This window comes from Phyllobates terribilis, unplaced genomic scaffold (genome assembly GCF_046119375.1).
Source record: "Phyllobates terribilis strain yellow unplaced genomic scaffold, ASM4611937v1 Scaffold_2__4_contigs__length_985480577, whole genome shotgun sequence".
Lineage (NCBI taxonomy): Eukaryota > Metazoa > Chordata > Amphibia > Anura > Dendrobatidae > Phyllobates > Phyllobates terribilis.
Genome location: NW_027362762.1, coordinates 191,166,282 through 191,188,661, shown reverse-complemented (window position 1 = coordinate 191,188,661; position 22,380 = coordinate 191,166,282). Strand labels below are relative to the sequence as shown.

The following is a 22,380-nucleotide window of genomic DNA, read 5'->3' as shown; positions in this document are numbered from 1 at the left end:
AGCAGGAGGTTTCAGTAGTCGAGACAGGAGATGATGAGGACATGGACTGGTGTTTTTGCGGAGCCTTGGTTAAGGAATGTATGGATCGGGGAATATTTTTGAGGTGGAAAGGACTTGGATATGTGGTTTGAATGAGGGCAGAGTCGAGGGTTACTCTGAGGCAGCGAGCTTGCGGGACTAGGAAGAGTGAGCAGCCACCTACTTTGATGGATAGGTCAGTTGGGGGAGGGGGATAAAGATGATTTTTGTCTTGTCTATGTTGAGTTTTAGGAATCAAGCAGAGAAGGATGACATAGTGGACAGACAGTGATTCTGGTCAGTAAGGGGGTGATATCTGGTCCAGAGAAGAGTCATTTCATCTAACAGGATATTTTATACAACTATTCTCTACTACTGTACTTATCTCTACTTGCTTACAGTATTGATCCTTATTCTGGTTTCTAGGATGGATGAGAGTATAGATAACCACAGTCTCTTACTCACAGACGACCACACTCTACTCATGGGAGGTATGCAGAACCATGTCATTCAAATGGATCTAAACACTGTACAGGAAACGCAAAAGGTAAAGGGAGAACCTTTCATGTGAACACAAAGGTGCTTCACCTTATTGCTCATCTGCAGCTTTTCAGTAAGCTATAATTGTGAAGAACTATAGTCATCATGACTGGTGGACATGGAAACTTGGAAGAAAAAGCTCCATGTATGATAGTAATGCAGTTTGCTTCTCTGGTTTGTACGCCTGTCCCTACTTGTACTGAAGCAGTAGGTGGGGAAAAGGCTGCATAAGAGGGCTCCTGTGGGAATGAAACTTGTTTCTGCAATTGGGCTGTAGCAGTTCATACTTTGCTACGGCTTGTACATTGTTCTAAATAGAAGCTATGCCTAGAAACTGTGGGCCTACTTATACTGGCACACACCTTCTCCCCTTTTACTTTTAGAACAATGGTTTGCAGTTCCCTTTTATTCGTTACTGTAATTTTAAAATGTCTTGTTACCAGGGCTGTGGAGTCGGTAAGCCAAACCTCCAACTCCTTAATTTCCAGGTCTCTGACTCCATTTCGCTCATACATGGCTCATGTTTAAGTGATAAATTTACTGTAGCACAGATTAATCTCAGCTAAAAGTCTAGACCCTTAGATCAGGAATAGGACATTTCATAACTTTCCCAAATTCTTATGAAAAAAATATTCCCCACAAAAAGCATTGAACTACTACACCCAATTTATTATATATTGTCAGTTGGTCCATTTTATTCCGACTCCACAGCCCTGCTAGTGCGAAACAGTCTCTCTCATAACTGACTGTAGAGCCAGATTCACCAACACGTTTACTCCAGTATTATGATGTAAAAAGCTATGTAAAGTCTCCATTTTTGTGCAACCTAACACTGAGCTTAAATTTTACCACTTACTGCTTTCCCACGCCATTTTTATTCAGCTCCTGACAAAGTGGGCAGAACTGAGGCATGGCAACTACTGCTCATTAACTTTATGATGAGCGGCGGTGTTCACGGTGCCACAAATCTTGCTCCAGTGGAATTTGTGACGAAGTGCATGCCACTTGTCTGATGCTCCTGAATTATGAAGAGGCATGTGTCTCTTCATGTGCTGGAGTCAGATGCTACTGATCATCCATTAATGAATCGGGCCCTGTTCTTGTCTATTTACAAGCAGTAGAAATACTGTGAAAGGGGTTTTTACTTTATTTATCCACTGGATAACTGATAAATGTCTGGGGAAAGGTTGGGGTATAATTGTTACTAAACTTGATTACTTGTTTACCCCCTTAGTATACAGTTGAAGTTCCTGGTATTACAGTGATGCGACAATCCAACCGCTTCTTTTTCTGTGGACATACATCTGGAAAGGTATCTTTTCTACTGCTATAATCTGTGAATCTATCAATTAGGTTAGCAATATACATCATTGTAAGCATTTTGCACATCTGTTGTCCATTACTTTGATTTGCTTTTTAACAATTCACTGGTTTTACCCTGCAGCTTTCATTACGGGATCTACGCACGTTTAAAGTGGAGCATGAGTTTGATGCATACTCCGGTAGTTTATCTGACTTTGATGTCCATGGAAATCTCGTGGTGACATGTGGATTCTCCAGTCGCATGAACGTTCTTGCTTGTGACCGATTCCTGAAAGTATATGACTTGCGTATGATGCGGGCTATTACTCCTCTCCAGGTTCACATTGATCCTCTCTTTCTGCGCTTCATCCCTACGTACACTTCCCGGTTAGCTATTATTTCCCAGCGTGGTAAGCTTAATGTCGTGTGTGTTTTGTTTTTTTTTTTTTTTTTATATATATAAATCTTCTCTTAGAGGTACTGTAGCTGCCCCCCTAAAGTGGGTTCTTCCAAAAAAAGTCATCAGTACAGTACACAAAAAAAACAAAAAAAAAAAAAACACCTAAGATGCAGAGGTCTCCTTTATCCCAATGTGCCACCCATATTGCCCATACTCTTTTTACTAGACCAAATAGAGAATTGAGAGAGAAGACAAAACTGCTAAGTAAAAAGGTGTAGAGAGATATATTCAGTGGAAATTACACCTTGGGGAAGTAGCTAGTTATGAGCTGGATCTGCAAACCTTGAGGCAAAGAAATTGAAAATCCTCTTGTGAAATCATTGGATCATGTGATGCTTGCCTGTGAAGTGCCTTATTTGGACGACTACTACAAAAGCCCGTAACTGAGGGATTTCCTCAGTCTCCTGTTGGACCTTCTGGTTTCTGTATTTGTAAGCCACACAGTGAATTGTAACAAGGTCCTAAAGTTTGAATAAAACAGTTCCCCTTTCCTTCAGGTGCATGTGTAGAATACCAGTCCATAGTACAATCTGATAAACTTGGCAAACTTATTTTAAAATATTGTGCAGGTTATTAACACGGAAAGCATTTAATGTCTCTGCGTTCAGAACCTCATCAGACATACAGGAATATCAATATCAGATCCACAGTTAGTTGGTTTAGGTGTTTAATAACACATACCCAGCTTAGTCAGCACAAAATACAAGTACTGGGTGAAATGCAAAAACAGAATATATACATTCTGATGGCAAAAAAATGGTATACAGCGTAACTGTATTAGACACTTGGCAATTTAGACTCCAGACATTAGGAGAGTCTAGTCCATTGAGACATGGGATAAGAGTAGTGGAGATGTAAAGAATTTCTGGTGCAATTAGAGTATATGGTTATTGTCCACATCTTTGACTCAATCATCCTGCATTACAACACTATGGAGACACGGGCTACAGTCTGTATGTGTGTTGGGGTGGGGAAGGATGGTGAATAAGCTGGCTAGGTTAAATTGTAAGCAATTTGGTGACCGGGAGGCAGGTGCCAATTTCGTAGAACGTCTCTGGTCATAAAAGGCTCAAGGAGCCTATCCTTATATTTGTTAGATCTGTGTTTTCAGACACAATGGAAACGAGATCAAAACATTACATGCAATAAAACAAAATTGAGCTTTAGATTCAAGAAAACCAACTAGAGTGCTTTGGTATTCTCATAGAAGGTCCTAAAGTTTCACAAAGGTTTCCAGTCTCTGGGAAGTGTCATTTCCCTCATTAGTGCTATCTGGTCATGGAAATCAAATTTATTTAATATTTCTTGCTCCCATTGTAATCAGTATCCTAGTAATATAAATGTGCTTAGGTTCAGTGTGCTGATTGACTGTGACTATATTTAATTAAAGTAACCATTTTCCACCTTTTACAGGTCAGTGCCAGTTCTGTGAACCCACTGGTCTGGCTAGTCCTGCGGACATATTCCACGTCAGCACTGTGAGCCAGCTTATTATGTCTTTTGATGTATCTGCTAGCAAACAGGTTTTAGCATTTGGAGACTCTGATGGCTGTGTGCACCTATGGGCAGACACCCCAGAAGCAACATTTAACACGTACTCTCGTGACTCTGAGTTTGCATTGCCCTGCTTGGTGGACAACTTGCCACATTTGGCCTGGAATCAGGATCTCATGCCTCTTTCTCTCATCCCTGTGCCGCTAATACATGAAGCCTTGCTCTCTGATTGGCCTTCTGCAAACTCAACACCAGCTCCTCGGTACTTTATCCTATTTTTATTCTTTATTGTAGGCTGTCTAGTTTATAAAAAGCCACACAAAATGTGTTTCAACAAAAAAAAAATTGACAAATTGTACAACAGACTCCTGTGAATATGCTGAAAGTGTACATGATGGTAATACCCCCCCCTTTAAGGTCACCCATGAAGGGTGGGGTGGGGGAATTTTTTATATAACTGTAAATAGGGGGAGGAGATGCCTTGGGATATCCAGTTTACTTACCCAATATTTAGATATTTCACATTTCTAGTGTGTGTGTGATGTTTACAGGCTAAAAAACGATATCCTCGGTGCATTATTACTGTTGTAACATACACTATAGTCTGTGTTGTGCTCTCCTTGGCCGGTACTCACAAGCTTCTTTTCCTTCAGTCATGCTCCTCCGGTAGATCAAGAAATACTGCGCACTATGAAACAAGTTGGCTTTATTGGCTACTCTCCCAATCCTAGGACAAGGCTCCGAAATCAGGTCTGTGTCTAAGACTAATCATAAGGACCTTTTTGGTGAATTTTTAGGGACCCTTCTTCATTGCACATATTTATTTATTTTATTTTTTTTTTTAATTCCCCTACCTCACCCTACTCATTAGGGGTTTGATAAATGTTCCCCAAAGCTGAATCCAATGCCTTTCGAGGCTATGTACCCTTTGATCTAGACCAAAACAGAAATTGGTGTGTAGTCTTAATATAAAAGTAAAAGTAACCCATATTGGCTACCAGTGCTTCTTTTTGTGTCTGAAAACTTCTTTAAATGTTAAGTTGATGTTGCTTGGTACGCAGTATGTGATATCTTTTGGACAGTTTGCAAAGAGCCGTAAATAATAAAGGTGTTGCCTCTTAGGTGCCATATCAGTTGGAAAATGATTTTGACAGTTTTAACCAAGTTCCAGAATCTCCAATAGGAAGAGAGGAAGAACCCCATCTCTATATGGTGCTGAAAAAGTATCGGAAGGTGGTGTAGAGTCTTATTTTTCTCTAGGATATTAAAATGACAGTATTTTGGGGATCTAAAATATCTCTGCATACAGCTCTAAAAGATGTTTATTAGCAGCAACTAATAGATTATCTGTATTTACTGAAAAGTTTTTAATAAGGGGATTTGCACACACCCCTCCCCCTGGGAGGATGACGTGCACATTTACTTGTAAGCTGTCAACTTCACATTTTCGTCATAGAGAATTCTCTTAACTTTCATAGGTCACCATAAAATATTCTAAGCTTGGTTTAGAAGATTTTGACTTTAAGCACTACAATAAAACCTTATTTGCTGGCCTGGAGCCTCATATTCCTAACGCCTACTGCAACAGCATGATCCAGGTGAGTAGGGGGCCTGTACTGTGTGGGTAGTGGTAAATGACTGGCCAAATTATGGTGGCGCGAACAAAGAACAATTGCGTCTGACATTAAGAGACTGGCTTGACAGATTAATAATACATATTTATGTCGCTCTAAGCCAGGAAACCTGTTTACTAACCTCAGGTGGGCTTTAGTATGACATAAGTAGCACTTGTTCAGTAAGTAACTGACAGGTGCAGTAACTTTCCTACTTTCAGCTCTCTACAAATCATGACACATTTATAGGAACCCCAATGTTATCCTGTTCATTTGAGAAGATCATGTAATACTTGCGTGTGTTTGTAGCAGCCAAATTTTTACTAATGTTTATTAAGCTTAAACATTGCACCCGTCATCACAGGAAAAACTTACAACTCCTTAACATCCATAAAAATTAATCAATCTGATTGGTAAACAGGAAAAAACTGCAGTATTTTGTAATTCTCCACCCCCCCCCCCCTCAATGACTTAATTTTGCAGTTTGTCTGATTGCTTATGCAATAGCACTGTGTACAAGAAAATCTGTCTTCTATGAACACAAGCTGGCTTTTATAAAAGCACAGGGTTCTTCAGCTGACCATCGGCACCCTGCAATAACGTTATGTTGGTGCAGATTGGCAGGTAGAACAGCATGCCTCCCACTCTTACAGATTAACATCAGCAGATAATGGCTGCATCTGGAGTTCCACTTGTTGCTGTTGGTGGTAGATGATGGCTGAATAATGCAGCAATCATCTGCTGGCAAAGAATCGGGCTAGGCCCCTAAACCCACATCAAAGAGGTAGCTGACACATTACTTAATATTATAAAGGGTTCACATTTGTGTTCTCATTTTATTTTTATTCTACGTAGGTGATGTACCTCTTGGAACCAGTAAGATGTCTTGTCCAAAACCACCTCTGTCAAAAGGAGTTCTGCTTGAGTTGTGAGCTTGGCTTTCTTTTCCACATGTTGGACTTGTCACGTGGAGACCCTTGCCAAGTAAGACTATAATATATGTATGTATTTTGACACGCCTCATTTAAAGATTTTTCTGTATTTTCATGAATATGAAAATTGTACATTCACACTGAAGGCATCAAAACTATGAATTAACACATGTGGAATTATATACTTAACAAAAAAGTGTGAAACAACTGAAAATATGTCTTATATTCTAGGTTCTTCAAAGTAGCCACCTTTTGCTTTGATGACTGCTTTGCACACTCTTGGCATTCTTTTGATGAGCTTCAAGAGGTAGTCACCGGAAATGGTCTTCCAACAATCATGAAGGAGTTCCCAGAGATGCTTAGCACTTGTTGGCCCATTTGCCTTCACTCTGCGGTCCAGCTCACCCCAAACCATCTCGATTGGGTTCAGGTCTGGTGACTGTGGAGGCCAGGTCATCTGGCGTAGCACCCCATCACTCTCCTTCTTGGTCAAATAGCCCTTACACAGCCTGGAGGTATGTTTGGGGTCATTGTCCTGTTGAAAAATAAATGATGGTCCAACTAAACGCAAACCGGATGGAATACCATGCCCCTGCAAGATGCTGTGGTAGCCATGCTGGTTCAGTATGCCGTAAATTTTGAATAAATCCCCCAACAGTGTCACCAGCAAAGCACCATCACACCTCCTCCTCCATGCTTCACGGTGGGAACCAGGCATGTAGAGTCCATCCGTTCACGTTTTCTGCGTCGCACAAAGACACGGTGGTTGGAACCAAAGATCTCAAACTTGGACTCATCAGACCAAAGCACAGATTTCCACTGGTCTAATGTCCATTCCTTGTGTTCTTTAGCCCAAACAAGTCTCTTCTGCTTGTTGCCTGTCCTTAGCAGTGGTTTCCTAGCAGCTATTTTACCATGAAGGCCTGCTGCACAAAGTCTCTTAACAGTTGTTGTAGAGATGTCTGCTGCTAGAACTCTGTGTGGCATTGACCTGGTCTCTAATCTGAGCTGCTGTTAACCTGCGATTTCTGAGGCTGGTGACTCAGAAACTTGTCCTCAGAAGCAGAGGTGACTCTTGGTCTTCCTTTGGTGGGGCGGTCCTCATGTGAGCCAGTTTCTTTGTAGCGCTTGATGGTTTTTGCAACTGCACTTGGGGACACTTTCAAAGTTTTCCCAATTTTTCGCACTGACTGACCTTCATTTCTTACAGGAATGATGGCCACTCGTTTTTCTTTACTTAGCTGCTTTTTTCTTGCCATAATACAAATTCTAACAGTCTATTCAGTAAGACTATCAGCTGTGTATCCACCTGACTTCTGCACAACACAACTGATGGTCCCAACCCCATTTATAAGGCAAGAAATCCCACTTATTAAACCTGACAGGGCACACCTGTGAAGTAAAAACCATTTCCGGTGACTACCTCTTGAAGCTCATCAAGAGAATGCCAAGAGTGTGCAAAGCAGTCATCAAAGCAAAAGGTGGTTACTTTGAAGAACCTAGAATATAAGACATATTTTCAGTTTTTTCACACTTTTGTTAAGTATATAAATCCATGTGTTAGGCTGTGTGCCAATGATGCGGTTTTTTTAAGCGTTTCCGCAGCTGCAGAAACTCTTAAACGCATGGTAGAAGGTCTGCCATGTCCCCCAATGATAATCCGCATGTGCTGTGCACATGCTGCGGAAACTTCCGCTGCGGATTATCATTGCGGGGAAAAAAACAATGCAGCACTACTAATTATTTTGCGGAAGTGCTGCGTTTTTGCCGCCATTGACTTGCATCTGTACTTGCGTAATTGGCGCATTCTAATGTGCGGATGGTACCTGGGTGTGGAGGACAGGAGACTCTCCTCCACACCCAGGTACCATTAAAAAAAGCTGTAAAAAATAAATAAATAAAAAAAATAAAAAATAAATATATACTTACCTTCTGGCGGCCCGCGCTGCGCTCCTCCTTGCTTCCCGGCACTTCGTGATGGAATGAAGGACCTGCGCTGACGTCAGTCATGTGACGGGTCACGCAACGCTGACGTCTGCAGGTCCTTCACTCTACCGCAGCCGGGACCGAGCGAAGCAAGACAGCACGGGCCATCGGAGGGTATGTGTGTATGTGTGGATATAAGATGTGTGGATAATTTTTTGACATTCTTTGTGGTCACACTATATAAATCCATGCTGTTTGCATGGATTTATATAGTGTGACCAAGTTGTCAAGCACTTTCCAAGTGATGATAAAATTGCTTGGAAAGCTCTTGACAACCCGCATGCGGAAATGCAAGTGAAGAACGCTTCACTTCCGCATGTACATGCTTTTTCCTGCCAGGGACAATCCGCATACGTTTTCTTTTCTGCCAGGGAGATGCAGAAACGCTCAGGAAAAAATCCTGAGCATTTATTGATCGTGGGCACATATGACGTAAGGCTAGTTTTGATGCCTTCAGTGTAAATGTACAATTTTCATAGTCATGAAAATACAGAAAAATCTTTAAATGAGAAGGTGTGTCCAAACTTTTAATCTGTACTGTAATATATCTATATCTTTTTTTTTTTTTTTTTTTTTTTTCCCCCTGAAAGGCAAGTAACTTTTTGCGAGCTTTCCGAACAATCCCGGAGGCAGCGGCATTGGGACTCATTTTAGCTGATTCAGATGAGGCCACAGGAAAGGTGAATCTAGGTCGCCTAATACAGAGCTGGTGTCGCTTTCTTTTGACACAACTTCACCAAGAAACCCAAGAGCTGGAAGGTCCGCAAGCTTATCGTGGTGTTGGGAGCTCCAGGTACAAAACTACATTTTCTATTGTTTCACCCCTGTAGAGTTGAGTGAGGTCCAGACCATTTTCTTCCAATGGTGTTTGTGTCGGTGTTTCTATACTAATCCCTTTTTTTTTTCTCGTTTCCTCTAAGGGTATGTGCCCTCAATCAGGAGCCGCTGCATGTCTATGCTGAGTCAAACCCGTAGCGGCCAAATGTTACAGCATAGTGGATGGGATTTCTAGAAATCCCATGTCCACTATTCGTCTCAATGCACCATGGTAACTGACATGTGGTTCGTCTTTCAGACACGCAGCATATCAATTTCTCTTGCGGGTCCGCTAGTGGACTTTCTCCGTAGCTGCTCACTTGCATAATGAGGGCAGAAGCCGCGTGGCTATTCAGCAGCATCTGGCCGCAGGCGGTTACGGATTGTTGGCTCAGACCCGCAAGCTTTCACTTTTTATCTGGCCCCCGGGCAGATTCCCGGGAACCACAGTGCTTGGGCCAGTAGCTTTATTTTGCCAGCCTATTAATTGATTCTTGCTCTGTGCGCTTTCAGTGCTCACTACTGAACTCGGAAGGGCGTGCAGTGAAAGATTACGTCCTGACACCAGTGTTGGCGTTGGGATGGAATTTGTATGCCCCCTCCCTACTGTAAATTAAGAAATTGAGGGTAGGCTGTATACCCCTGGGGACCAACACTGCAGCCCTGGCCAAGGCTCTCCTCCGTCAATTAACTCTTCCTGTTTCTCATTTTCCTGCCTGGTCCCTCTGACACATGCCAGCCTGCCTAGCACCTGCTGGTTGTACATTGTCTTAAGTGCAAATTCCATTTTGTCCAGCTCATTGCGACTTGCAGAGCTTGCAGCCCATCGCCTCTTCTGACTGTGACAAGAATGTTGTCCCACCCCAGTTTGAGCCATTAAACTGTCTGTTGCAGAGCTGACATGAGTGTCCCAGACCTGCGTAGCTGCTCCAGGCTAGTGACCAATGTCTGCTTCTGCATCTGGTGCGATGACCCCTTCCTAAAGTGAATAAGAGAAAGCAGCTACTCTGCAGCAGATCACATTCTAGGATTGAGACCACACTCTCCACCCCATTCCTCCTCATTCTCCTTCCTGGAGGCTTGGTCACCTCCATTATCGGACCACCATTTGAATTAAAAAATCTGATCTGGATTCTGTTCAGGTGCTAAAGCTGAGGCATGGTTGAGTCTTGTCCGCTGTGAACCAATTCCTTAACGTGAAGGAAACGGACCCCCTCACCTCCTGCAGAATGTCCTTCAGGTGGGTCAAACGTGCTGCTAAATGTTTTTCTAACCACTCAGTTCATTGACTTGCTAGGCAAGGAGTGGGCCCAATCTGAAAAACGTTTCTGTAGAGAAACGCAAGGCTTTGTTTCCTTTTCCAGCGTATCTTATTGCGAACTTGTCATCATCTCATTCAGGAGATCCTCCAGTGTGTAGGTTATCAAGAACCACAGCCTTCGTTTATAAAGGACCTCACGGACAGACAAGTGGTATCCATAGCAAAGTTTGTTTAAAACCATGGGTTTGGCCTTGTGCTCAGATTTTTACTTCTACCTTGATTGTCAAGGAAGTAGCTGCCTGGACAAAATGCCTGCACTAAGGTATTATATTTAGGCCTCCAACATCTGAGATCTGCAAATCAAATTGCCCATGTGGGTTGGTATTTTTGTTCTGCCTCTCTTGAAGCTGCCAGCTTGTTCTGGTCAAGCAGCAATCCATCCAGTCCTTCTGACTTAAGTCTTGAACTTCAGACCTCACATCCAAATGATCCCTCATGAGCCTTACCTTCTGGGGCTCTTACCTATTCAGGGGAACACTTGACAAGATCATTTCGGACACTACAGGTTTGAAGGGCACCCTGCTCCCACAGCTGATATCTACTTGATCCTCATCCAACTCAAAGCCACATCAGTTTATCTTTGTCAGCTCTTGTCCAATCCCCAAGAAAAAAAAAAAACATTCAAGCTGACCCCTTTCCCCATTCTGGTGTCCATGCAATCAACATGCCAAGTCCTCACGTATAAAGCAAAAAAAAAATTTTCACGTTGGAGGAGGACCCTAAACTGGACCTAACTCCACCAAATCCACTAGGCGAAATTATGAAAACGTCAAGTATTGTGGACCTAAAACTAAACCTTTACTAGATGAGATTAAAATTGACAATCCTCAAATATGACATCCAAACATAATATAGCTAAAAAAAACGCATGAAAAGAGCCCCTGCTGCTGTAAAAGAGCATATGCTGATAGTGGTCAGACCAGAATGGGGCAACAACATAAATGTCACTATTTATAGAATGGAGCACACATGGGCCTATAGAATCCTTAGGCTCTTATGCAAACACTATTAAATAGAGTAAGAGGAAAAAATAAAGGAAAGATCTCACCTGATATGCAGTTTTCAGAGAATTCTCATCCAAGTCCTCTTTATGCCCCTTACAGAAAATAGAGTCCTGGTCAAACGCTGTCCCTGTCAGTCCCTATGAGATGGAACTGACCCTGAGACCCCAAGACTCCTGCCCTTTCAAGGGCAGGCTATAGCTGGCCCTGATGTGCTAGCACAGCCCTGAACTGACCTCTTGTGCCTCACAACGCGCTTCTTCAGTCATCTGAGTCATCAGGGGAATGGCACTTGTATCTCCACATTTGGAGAAGGGGGTAATCGCCCACCCTTTAGGATGTAGATGGGTGGTGACGGGCATCAAAAACAAATCATTTAAGTAGAGCATGCGCAGGTGGGAGCTCCCCACCACCAAATATTCTAATATGCTGTGATTTGTTATTTAAATGTGTCCAAACAAGTGGACTAATCAGAAAGATATCATACCTTAAATGATTATCCTCATTGGATACGTCCATTACTTTAGGATGTTCGAGCGCGCCAAATTCATCCTGCACGCTACGCTGAGCATCCCCAAGTGCCCAAAGGCGTCATTTCCGGCTCTGTGGAACGCAAGAGTGCGCTCCATATACGACACCGGTGGACTGAATTTACGGTGTGCTGGAACCCATAAATGTCACTGTGTCGGAACCCATAGGCGTCATTTCCTGCTGTGTGGAACGCAATATGCATCCCAGCAACCGAGCTATCAATTCTGTGGGACCCAATATGCACATCATTCAGCGCGCAATGATGCATACGGCGTTCGCATCATGGGTACATTTTACTCCCAACATTACTAAAGCGCAGACAAAACCATTATGCACAGGAGTGAATTAACACTAGCAATCCCCCTCAAAATCCATTCTTGGCTATGGGGAACATAATATACATAATGAACATGGGAGAAGGGAACATTTAAAAAACTCTCAACATATTGTGTACAGTAAACAGTTCAGTATTAAAAAAGAGAACCAGTCAGGATTAGAATAGCAAATAGCCATCATCTGATCTATGGTGTACAGACGTCCTGTTTAAAAAAAGAGGATATTTATATAACAAGGTATTTTGTCTTGGACTCAGCCATGGTATTTGAAAGAACAATTACAGAAAAATGTACTAAATAAAACAGCTACACGTCAGCTGCTCATTTAACCCCGGGGGGAGGGGGTGGGATGGTCTTCAAGGAAAAGAATCCATTTTGTTTCCTTTTGTAATATGCGGTCACAATCTACTCCGATGGTTTGGTCACTTTCTCAATACCTATAAATTTTAATTACGGTTTTATCACCACCATGGAGTCCATTAACATACCTTGCAATGGGGGTGTCTCTGAGTTCGATATCGCCTAGGTGTTCGCCCACCCTGCGTCTTAGTTGACGTCTTGTCTTGCCTATGTATTCAAGGCCGCAACAGTAGGTAGTCTTAGGGTATGTGCACACGATGCAGAAATGAAGCAGAAAATTTCTGCATCATTTCTGCATCTCCCTGGCAGAAAAAACGCATGCAGATTGTGCATGCGTTTTTCCTGCAGAATACATGCGGATCCACATGCAGATTCACATGCGTTTCCGCATGCAGATTGACAAGCGCTTTCCAGGCGATGTTAGCATCACCTGGAAAGTGCTTGACAACTAGGTCACACTATATAAATCCATGCAAACAGCATGGATTTATACAGTGTGAACCGAGAGAGTGTATATACTTACCTCCGATGGCCCGCGCTGTCCTGCTCACTCCGTTCTCCCGGCTGCCGGCAACTTTGAATTGAAAGACCTGCCGACGTCAGCGTCACGTGACCCGTCACATGACTCTGACGTCACCGCAGGTCCTACAACTCACTGCAAGTGCCGGAAACCAAGCGGGAGCGCTGCGCGGGCCGACAGAAGGTAAGAATACATTTATTTTTTATTTTATTCTTCTTTTTACAGCTTTTTTAATGGTACCTGGGTGTGGATGAGACTCTCCTCTCCTCCACACCCGGGTACCATCCGCACATTAGAACGCACCAATTACGCAAGTACAAATGCTGTCTTGCGGAATTGGCGCGTTCTAATGCAAGTCAATGGCGGCGAAATCGCCGCGTTTCCGCAAAATTAATTGACATGCTGCGGATTTTTGACCGCAGCGTTAACGCTGCGGAAAAATCCGCATCATGGGCACAGCACATGCGGATTTCCATTGGGGAACATTGCTGCCCTTCTACCATGCGTTTTTCATGCGTTTCCGCGGCGTTTACGCAACTGCAAAAACGCCGCGGAAACGCATGAAATACGCATCGTGTGAACACAGCCTTATAGATGACACCCTGTGTTTGGCAGTTAATGAAGTCCATGATGGTGAATTTTGTCCACATTGGTACCTGTGAATTTCTTGGCATTGACCATTAGAGGGGCAAGCAACACAACTATTAAATCTATAAGAGCCCTATTTATATATTCACATAGTCACCAAAATATAACAAAATCATACACTTGGTACAAACACTGTTTGGAGAGGGAGAGGCACGTGATAGCCTGTGTCACCCACTTACACAGCAAGGCCCATCTGATGTGGAATTGAGGAGTAAAGGGCCTCAACGTCAATGCTAGCCAATATGGTGTTCGGACCAATTGTTAAACCCTCTAGTTTTACGATGAGGTCTGCTGAAATGGATGGGGAGATATCTCCCTTTTTGGGTGGTTACACCCCACATTGCCTATAAGAGGTCGCTCGTTGCATTATAGACTTGTACGGTGTCACTTCTTAGCGCCGTGTAATGAATCATGGCTGAAATTGGACTTTAAGGGCTCTTATAGATGTAGGTGTATTGCTTGCCCCTCTATGGTCAATGCCAAGACGTTCACAGGTACCAATATGGACAAAGAATTCACCATCATGGACTTCATTAACTGCCGAACACAGGGTGTCCTCTATAAGGTTACTTACTGTTGCGGCCTAGAATACATAGGCGAGACGTTAACTAAGATGCAGGGTGGGCAAACACCTAGGCGATATCGAACTCAATAGAGACCCCCCCCCCCCCCCATTGCAAGGCATGTTAATGGACTCCATGGTGGTGATAAAACCATAATTAAATTAAGGGGCACAAAGAGGACTTGGATGAGAATTCTCTGAAAACTGCATATCAGGTGAGATCTTTCCTTTTGTTTTTTCCTCTTAAGCCCCCGTCTCACATAGCGATATCGCTGCTGAGTCACGGTTTTGGTGACTCACCAGCGACCTCACCAGCGATGTCGCTGTGTGTGACACTTTGCAACGATCAGGCCCCTGCTGTGAGGTCGCTGATCGCTGCAAAGTGTCCTGGACCATTTTTTGGTCGTTGGCCTCCCGCTGGCCAGCACACATCGCTGTGTGTGACCAGCGGGACCAACTATCTGGCTGGTAACTATGGTAAACATCGGGTTACTAGGGGCACGCGCGCACTTAGTAACCCGCTGTTTACCATGGATACCACTCTGCTACGGTAAGCGGAGGCTCCCGCGCACCGTAGCAGAGTGGTATCCATGGTAAACAGCGGGTTACTAGGGGCACACGCGCACTTAGTAACGCGATGTTTACCATAGTTACCAGCCTGCTCCTGCTTGCAGCAGGCTGGTAACGGGAGCAGGACATCCTGGAACGATCCTTTCCACGATATCGCTGCTCCCCTGATCGCTGGTGAGCCTGCCTGTTTGACAGCTCACCAGCGATGTATTAGCGATGCAGCAACGATCCCTGACAGGTCGTATCGTTGTCGGGATCGCTGCTGCATCGCTTAGTGTGACGGGGCCCTTACTCTATTTAATAGTGTTTGCATAAGAGCCTGAGGATTCTATAGGCCCATGTGTGCTCCATTCTATAAATAGTGACATTTATGTTGTTGCCCCATTCTGGTCTGACCACTATCAGCATATGCTCTTTTACAGCAGCAGGGGCTCTTTTCGTGTGGTTTTTTTTTTTTTGCTATATTATGTTTGGATGTCATATTTGAGGATTGTCAATTTTAATCTTCTCTAGTAAAGGTTTAGTTTTAGGTCCACAATACTTGCTGCTTTCACAAGTCCTTGTGTACTAGAAGAAACAAACAAGTTTTTTTTCTCTGCACCCAAGAAGGCTACCTACCTGAAGAGGATTCTTATGTGGCTCCCCGCAGTCAATGATGCCTGGGTCAGAGAAATTGTCTCCTTTTAGAATGCAGAATTCTAACCCAAGTGGGGGTTGTATGGTGTGTGGTTTTTTTTTTTTCTTTCAGGGAGATGTATTTGAGCCAGAATTCAGCAAACCTGTGTCCAGCATCGCTGCTTCAGGGTAGTCCCTTCACTCTGCCTCCATAATTCCTATCTCAACAACCCTCCCATTTTTTTCAGCACACAAGAAGTTCTTTGGTTTTGTTGTCAAATGGTTCCATTTTCAGTTTGTACCGCTCCCCTTCTGGGCTGACCATGGCTTCCAAGGTTTTTCAAAAAGGTCTTGGCACTTTTCCGTAGGGGGGGGGGGGGGAGAAATAATCATTCCATTGTATGACATCCTTATTAAGACTCCCTCTTCATCAGAGAACCTCGAGAGTCTGCAGATTATTCCGTCATGATAGGTTGAGGATCCATCCAAAGATGTCTTTGATCCCAGCTCGGTGCCTCATCTTCCTGAGAATACTGTTCAACTCCATTCGATAAGACAAAATGTTGGCGTTACAGATCGGCATTCAATCTGAGCTGTCCTCTACCCTGTGTGCTTGCTTCTGCTCGAGCGTTATAGATGGTGGCAGCCATTGAGGCGATCCCATTTTCTTAATTTCATACCAGGCTTCTTCAGCTAGCCCTGCATTTTTGTTGGGACAAGGCTATCTTCTCCCTAGACTTTCTGGTCCTTCTTTCTCCCCACTCTTCTGCATCAGCCAGTCTCTGATCTAGCAGGACTCTTCTCACCCCACCCCCCTTCTGACTCATTGGCACTCTTTGACCGATGCTAATCTTTTTGGTTATGGAGTGGTTGTTCGGAAGTTTATGGTGCAGGTTTGGTGTAAGTCACCGAGCCCTACTTCCCTTAAACATCCTTGGACTTTGTAAATTTCAAAGGGCTAACCACAGGAGAGTGGTCGCTGCATCTGACTTTGATTAGATTTGCCTACAGATGTGGACTTGATGGCATCTAGATACAACCAAAAAGTTCCTCTGTTCATGTGCAGAGCTTGCAACCCCCCTAGCAGTCACCTTCTACACTTTTGGTGATTCCATGGTCTCAATATTTGACTGATCACATGACTTGAAAGGTGCTTTACTTAAGTGAGAGGTCCTGCAATTGCTCAACTCCTGCAGCCTCTGTACAGGTCTTGATTAGGAACTTCAGAATGTGTGTGTTGTACACACAGCTCTTCTATATGCACATGTGTAACACAAAAGACACACTAACAATAGATTTATTACCTCCCTATTCTACCCTAGTACACTAAAGTTAGTGATGGTAACTTCCCTGGTAGGGGTAAAGTACAGAGGTCTTTACAGGAAAAAAATAAAAATTTCTGCTGTTTAAACCTGGGTTGCGTCTTATGGTAAGGTGCGTCTCATAGTCCGAGAATACTATAGTCACTTTAAAACTGGTTACTAAACTTTAACCAAACAAAATAAAAGACGTTTGAAAAATTATGTAGATATATGGAGAAATGTAGTTTAACTAGTTTGGATTGTATGGAAAAAAAAAAAACTGCTAACCTTTCTAAATTGTCAATTTTTCTCTCCTTTTTTTTTTTAAATGGGCAAAGCATTTGAAATCTTACCACTTACAATGTATTTCAAACAGTTACCAGACACTGACACATGTCAGATTTAAAAAATATTTTTATCCCCCCCCCCTTGGTTAAAGAGAACCTGTCAGGATTTTATACTCCAAAATACTGGCATTTATATAAGGGTAAATTTAATGCTGAGCAAATCTTTACTCTCCTTGTACAAATCTGTTTTTGCTTCTTTAGCGGAATCTCTAGTTTAAATTGTATGCTAATGAGGTAAGTGTAGTAGAGTGGGAATGGCTTACTGCTGTCCTGCTTCTGCCTCTTCCCAGTTTGCCGCCTGTCTGACAGGTCACTCATGTTTCGCTAACTTCTCACAGGAGGCAGGCGGCAGACTGGGAAAAAATGTCAGATGGGACCGCTGTGAGTGAGCAGTAAGGTTGGGGACATCACTTTCCTCTCTGCCCTCTGATATTTCCACGTCCGCTTCCTGCCTAACTACAGATGTCTCTCTATAAAATCACAGTGGCTCAGTGGTTGGCACTGCAACCTTACAGCGCTGGGGTCCTGGGTTCACATCCCACCAAGGACAACATCTGCAAGGAGTTTGTTCTCCCCTTGTTTGCATGGGTTTCCTCCCACGTTCCAAAGACCTACTGATAGGGATTTTAGATTGTGAGCCCCAAAGGGGACAGTGCTAATAATGTCTGTAAAGTGCTGCAGAATTAATGGTGCTGTATAAGTGAGATAAACAAGCAAAAACTGACTTGTACAAGGAAAGTAAGGAATTGCTCAGCATTAATGTACCTTTTAACCCCTTAATTACCGGGGACGTATTGGTACGCATATTTGCGTACTGCCCGTTCAGTGAGGGCTGCTGCGCCGAGCCCTCACTGAACAGAGCACATGTCAGCTGATTCTTACAGCTGACATGTGCCCGCAACAGCCGCGGGTGGAATCGCGATCCACCCGCGGCTGTTAACATGTTAAATGCCGCTGTCAATCTCCGACAGCAGCATTGAACGCGCGCTTCCGGGTAGCGCGTCATAAGCCCCGCCCACCGGCGACCCCGTCACGTGATCGCGGGTCGCCGATAGTAACATAGTTTGTAAAGCCGAATAAAGACTTGCGTCCATCAAGTTCGACCTGTTAGTTCTGTAATTGCTAAAGTTGATCCAGAGGAGGGCAAAAACCCCAAATGATTTGGCCAATCTTCACCTGAGGAAAAATTCCCTCCCGACTCTGAAACCAGCAGTCAGAATAAATCCCTGTATCAACCTACTATTTTATTTTATTGTTAAGTATACGCTGAAATCTGCCTGGTGTCTAGAAATGCATCCAGTCCCCGCTTGAACTGGTGTAGTGAATCCGACATTACCGTCTCCTCACTCAGTGAATTCCATATTCTCACTGCTCTTACCGTAAAGAACCCCTTCCTATGCTGGTGCTGAAACCTTTTCTCTTCCAGTCTTAGTGAGTGCCCTCTTGTTACCGTAATATCCCTCCTTTTGAACAAATCCCGGGCAAGATCTCTATACTGTCCCCTAACATATTTGTACACATTTATTATGTCCCCCCTCAACCTTCTCTTTTCCAGGCTGAATAGTCCTAGTTTTGCCAACCTCTCTGGGTATTGCAGTCCCTCCATTCCCTTTATTAATTTTGTTGCCCTCCTTTGTACCTTTTCAAGCTCATTTATATCCTTTCTATATATTGGGGCCCATAACTGAGCACAGTATTCCAAGTGTGGTCTGACCAGTGCTTTGTACAGTGGAAGAACAATGTTCTCATCCTTTGCAGCTATACCTCTTCTGATACATCCCATTACCCTGTTTGCCCTTACAGCAGCGGCCTGACTTTGGGCACTCCAATTTAGTTTGCTATCAATCAAGATGCCCAAGTCCTTCTCCATCTCTGAATTCCCCAATGATTTCCCATTCAGTGAGTACTAGTGACTTCCATTTTTCCTTCCCATATGTATGACCTTACATTTCTCCTCGTTAAATCTCATTTGCCATTTAATGCTCCACCTACCCAGCTTATCCAAATCCCTCTGTAGGTCTGCACTGTCCTCTTTTGTATTAATTGTTTTACATAACTTTGTGTCATCTGCAAATATTGATATTTTACTATTTATCCCGTTGACTATGTCGTTAATAAAGATATTAAATAACATTGGGCCTAGTACAGACCCCTGTGGTACCCCACTAGTGACGCTTACCCAATCTGAGTATATTCCATTTATAACCACCCTCTGCCTTCTATCCTTTAGCCAGTTAGCTACCCACTTGCAGACATTTTCCCCCAGCCCCATCATTCTCATTTTGTATATCAACCTATTATGTGGCACGCTATCGAACGCTTTTGAGAAGTCGAGATACACGACATCCACTGGTTCCCCCTGATCTACTCGAGAGCTAACCTCCTCGTAGAAGTCAATCAGGTTTGTTTGGCAGGAGCGATTCCTCATGAATCCATGTTGGTTCGGGATTAAAAGATTATTAGCATCAAGATGCTCCGTAATTGCCTCTTTAATGAAGCTTTCAAAAATTTTGCCCACAACGGACGTCGGACTCACCGGCCGATAGTTTCCGGCGTCACTTTTCGCTCCCTTTTTGAATATTGGCACTACATTCGCCTGTCGCCAATCAAGTGGTACAGACCCAGTCTCAACAGAGTCTTTAAATATAAGATATAACGGTCTGTCTATCACATTACTTAGTTCCCTTAGTACCCGTGGGTGTATGCCATCAGGTCCTGGTGATTTGTTTATTTTAATGTTACTGAGGCGTTTCTGTACCCCAGCTTGGGTTAGATTAGTCATACTTAGTGGAGGATTAAGTTTGTCACTTCTCATTTCTCCTGTTAGTTCGATTTCCTTTGTGAAAGTTGTTGAAAAAAAATTATTTAATAGATTAGCTTTATCCTCATCTTTCTCTATGATTTTGCCTTCCTCACTTTTTATCGGTCCAATATTATCCGATTTAATCCTTTTACTATTTATATACGTAAAGAACAGTTTGGGATTTGATCTACTTTCCCTAGCAATACGTCTCTCTGTTTCCTCCTTCGCTATTTTTATTTGTTTTTTACAGTTTCTCGTTTTTTCCTTGTAACACATTAGTGCCTCCTTACTGTTTTCCTGTTTTAATCTCTTGAATGCCTCTTTTTTGCTATTTAACGCCCCTTTTACGTTCTTGTTCAACCATATTGGTTTCCTCTTATTTCTGGCCCTTTTATTCCCATACGGTATATATCTCTCGCACTGAGTATTCAGAATTCTTTTGAAGGTTTCCCATTTACTATTCGTATTCCTTTGATTAAGAACTTTGTCCCAGTCAATAAGTTGAAGGCTTTCTTTCAGCTGATCAAACTTCGCCCTCCTAAAGTTTAATGTTTTTGTTGTTCCCTTATTGATAACCCTACTGAAGGGCATTTTGAAGTCGATAATATTATGGTCGCTATTACCTAGGTGCCCCCCTATCTGTACCTCAGTTATTCTATCAGGCCTATTAGTCAATATTAAGTCCAACACGGCCTTCCCTCTCGTTGGTTCCTGCACTAGTTGGGAGAGATAATTATCCTTAATATTTGTCAAGAACCTTTTTCCTTTCTGAGATCTACAGGTTTCTGTTTCCCAGTCAATATCCGGGTAGTTGAAATCCCCCATTACAATCACTTCATTATGTTTTGCTACTTTGTCTATTTGTCCTACTAGCAGGGTGGGCATGACAACCCAGGGTCTATACACTGCTCAAAAAAATAAAGGGAACACGCAAATCACACATCCTAGATCTCAATGAATGAAATATTCTCATTGAATACTTTGTTCTGTACAAAGTTGAATGTGTGCGGACAACAAAATCACACACAAATCATCAATGGAAATCCAGTTTATTAACCAATGGAGGCCTGGATTTGTAGTCACCCCCAAAATTAAGGTGGAAAAAACACACTACAGGCTGATCCAACTTTGATGTAATGTCCTTAAAACAAGTCAAAATGAGGCTCAGTATTGTGTGTGGCCTCCACGTGCCTGTATGACCTCCCTACAACGCCTGGGCATGCTCCTGATGAGGTTGCGGATGGTCTCCTGTGGGATCTCCTCCCAGACCTGGACTAAAGCATCCGCCAACTCCTGGACAGTCTGTGGTGCAACGAGACATGGTGTCCCAGATGTGCTCAATCGGATTCAGGTCTGGGGAATGGGCAGGCCAGTCCATAGCTTCACATTGTCCTGCATTAGGAGCAAGCCAGGGCCAACTGCACCAGCATATGGTCTCACAAGGGGTCTGAGGATCTCATCTCGGTACCTAATGGCAGTCAGGCTACCTCTGGCGAGCACATGGAGGGCTGTGCGGCACTCCAAAGAAATGCCACCCCACACCATTACTGACCCACTGCCAAACCGGTCATGCTGAAGGATGTTGCAGGCAGCAGATTGCTCTCCAGACTGTCACGTCTGTCACATGTGCTCAGTGCGACCCTACTTTCATCTGTGAAGAGCACAGGGCGCCAGAGGCGACTTTGCCAATCCTGGTGTTCTGTGGCAAATGCCGAGCGTCCTGCACGGTGTTGGGCTGTGAGCACAACCCCCATCTGTGGACCTCGGGCCCTCATACCACCCTCATGGAGTCTGTGTCTGCACAAATGGTTAGAAACAATCACATTTGTGGCCTGCTGGAGGTCATTTTGCAGGGTTCTGGCAGTGCTCTTCCTGTTCCTCCTTGCACAAAGGCGGAGGTAGCGGTCCTGCTGCTGGGTTGTTGCCCTCCTACGGCCCCCTCCACGTCTCCTGGTGTACTGGCCTGTCTCCCGGTAGCGCCTCCAGCCTTTGGACACTACGCTGACCGACACAGCAAACGTTCTTGCCACAGCTCGCATTGATGTGCCATCCTGGATGAGCTGCACTACCTGAGCAACTTCTGTGGGTTGTAGAGTCCGTCTCATGCTACCACGAGTGTGAAAGCACAACATTCAAAAGTGACCAAAACATCAGCCAGAAAGCATTGGTACTGAGATGTGGTCTGTGGTCCCCACCTGCAGAACCACTCCTTTATTGAGGGCGTCTTGATAATTGCCAATAATTTCCATCTATTGTCTATTCCATTTGCACAACAGCATGTGAAATTGATTGTCAATTAGTGTTG

The 22,380-nt window shown here is 43.6% G+C and overlaps 1 protein-coding gene across 3 annotated transcripts in view; it reads left to right on the top strand.

Annotated features, from left to right (window-relative positions):
• The window catches only part of PAN2 (poly(A) specific ribonuclease subunit PAN2), a 49,760-nt gene that overhangs the window by 3,005 nt on the left and 24,375 nt on the right, over nt 1–22,380 (top strand). For all 3 annotated transcript variants that reach the window (XM_073663700.1, XM_073663699.1, XM_073663698.1), the window contains exons 4-12: nt 445–565; nt 1,793–1,870; nt 2,003–2,270; nt 3,734–4,076; nt 4,468–4,564; nt 4,937–5,047; nt 5,293–5,412; nt 6,283–6,411; nt 8,936–9,138. In XM_073663700.1, coding sequence (XP_073519801.1) covers nt 445–565; nt 1,793–1,870; nt 2,003–2,270; nt 3,734–4,076; nt 4,468–4,564; nt 4,937–5,047; nt 5,293–5,412; nt 6,283–6,411; nt 8,936–9,138 — 1,470 coding nt within the window. The remainder of the gene's footprint in view (nt 1–444; nt 566–1,792; nt 1,871–2,002; nt 2,271–3,733; nt 4,077–4,467; nt 4,565–4,936; nt 5,048–5,292; nt 5,413–6,282; nt 6,412–8,935; nt 9,139–22,380) is intronic.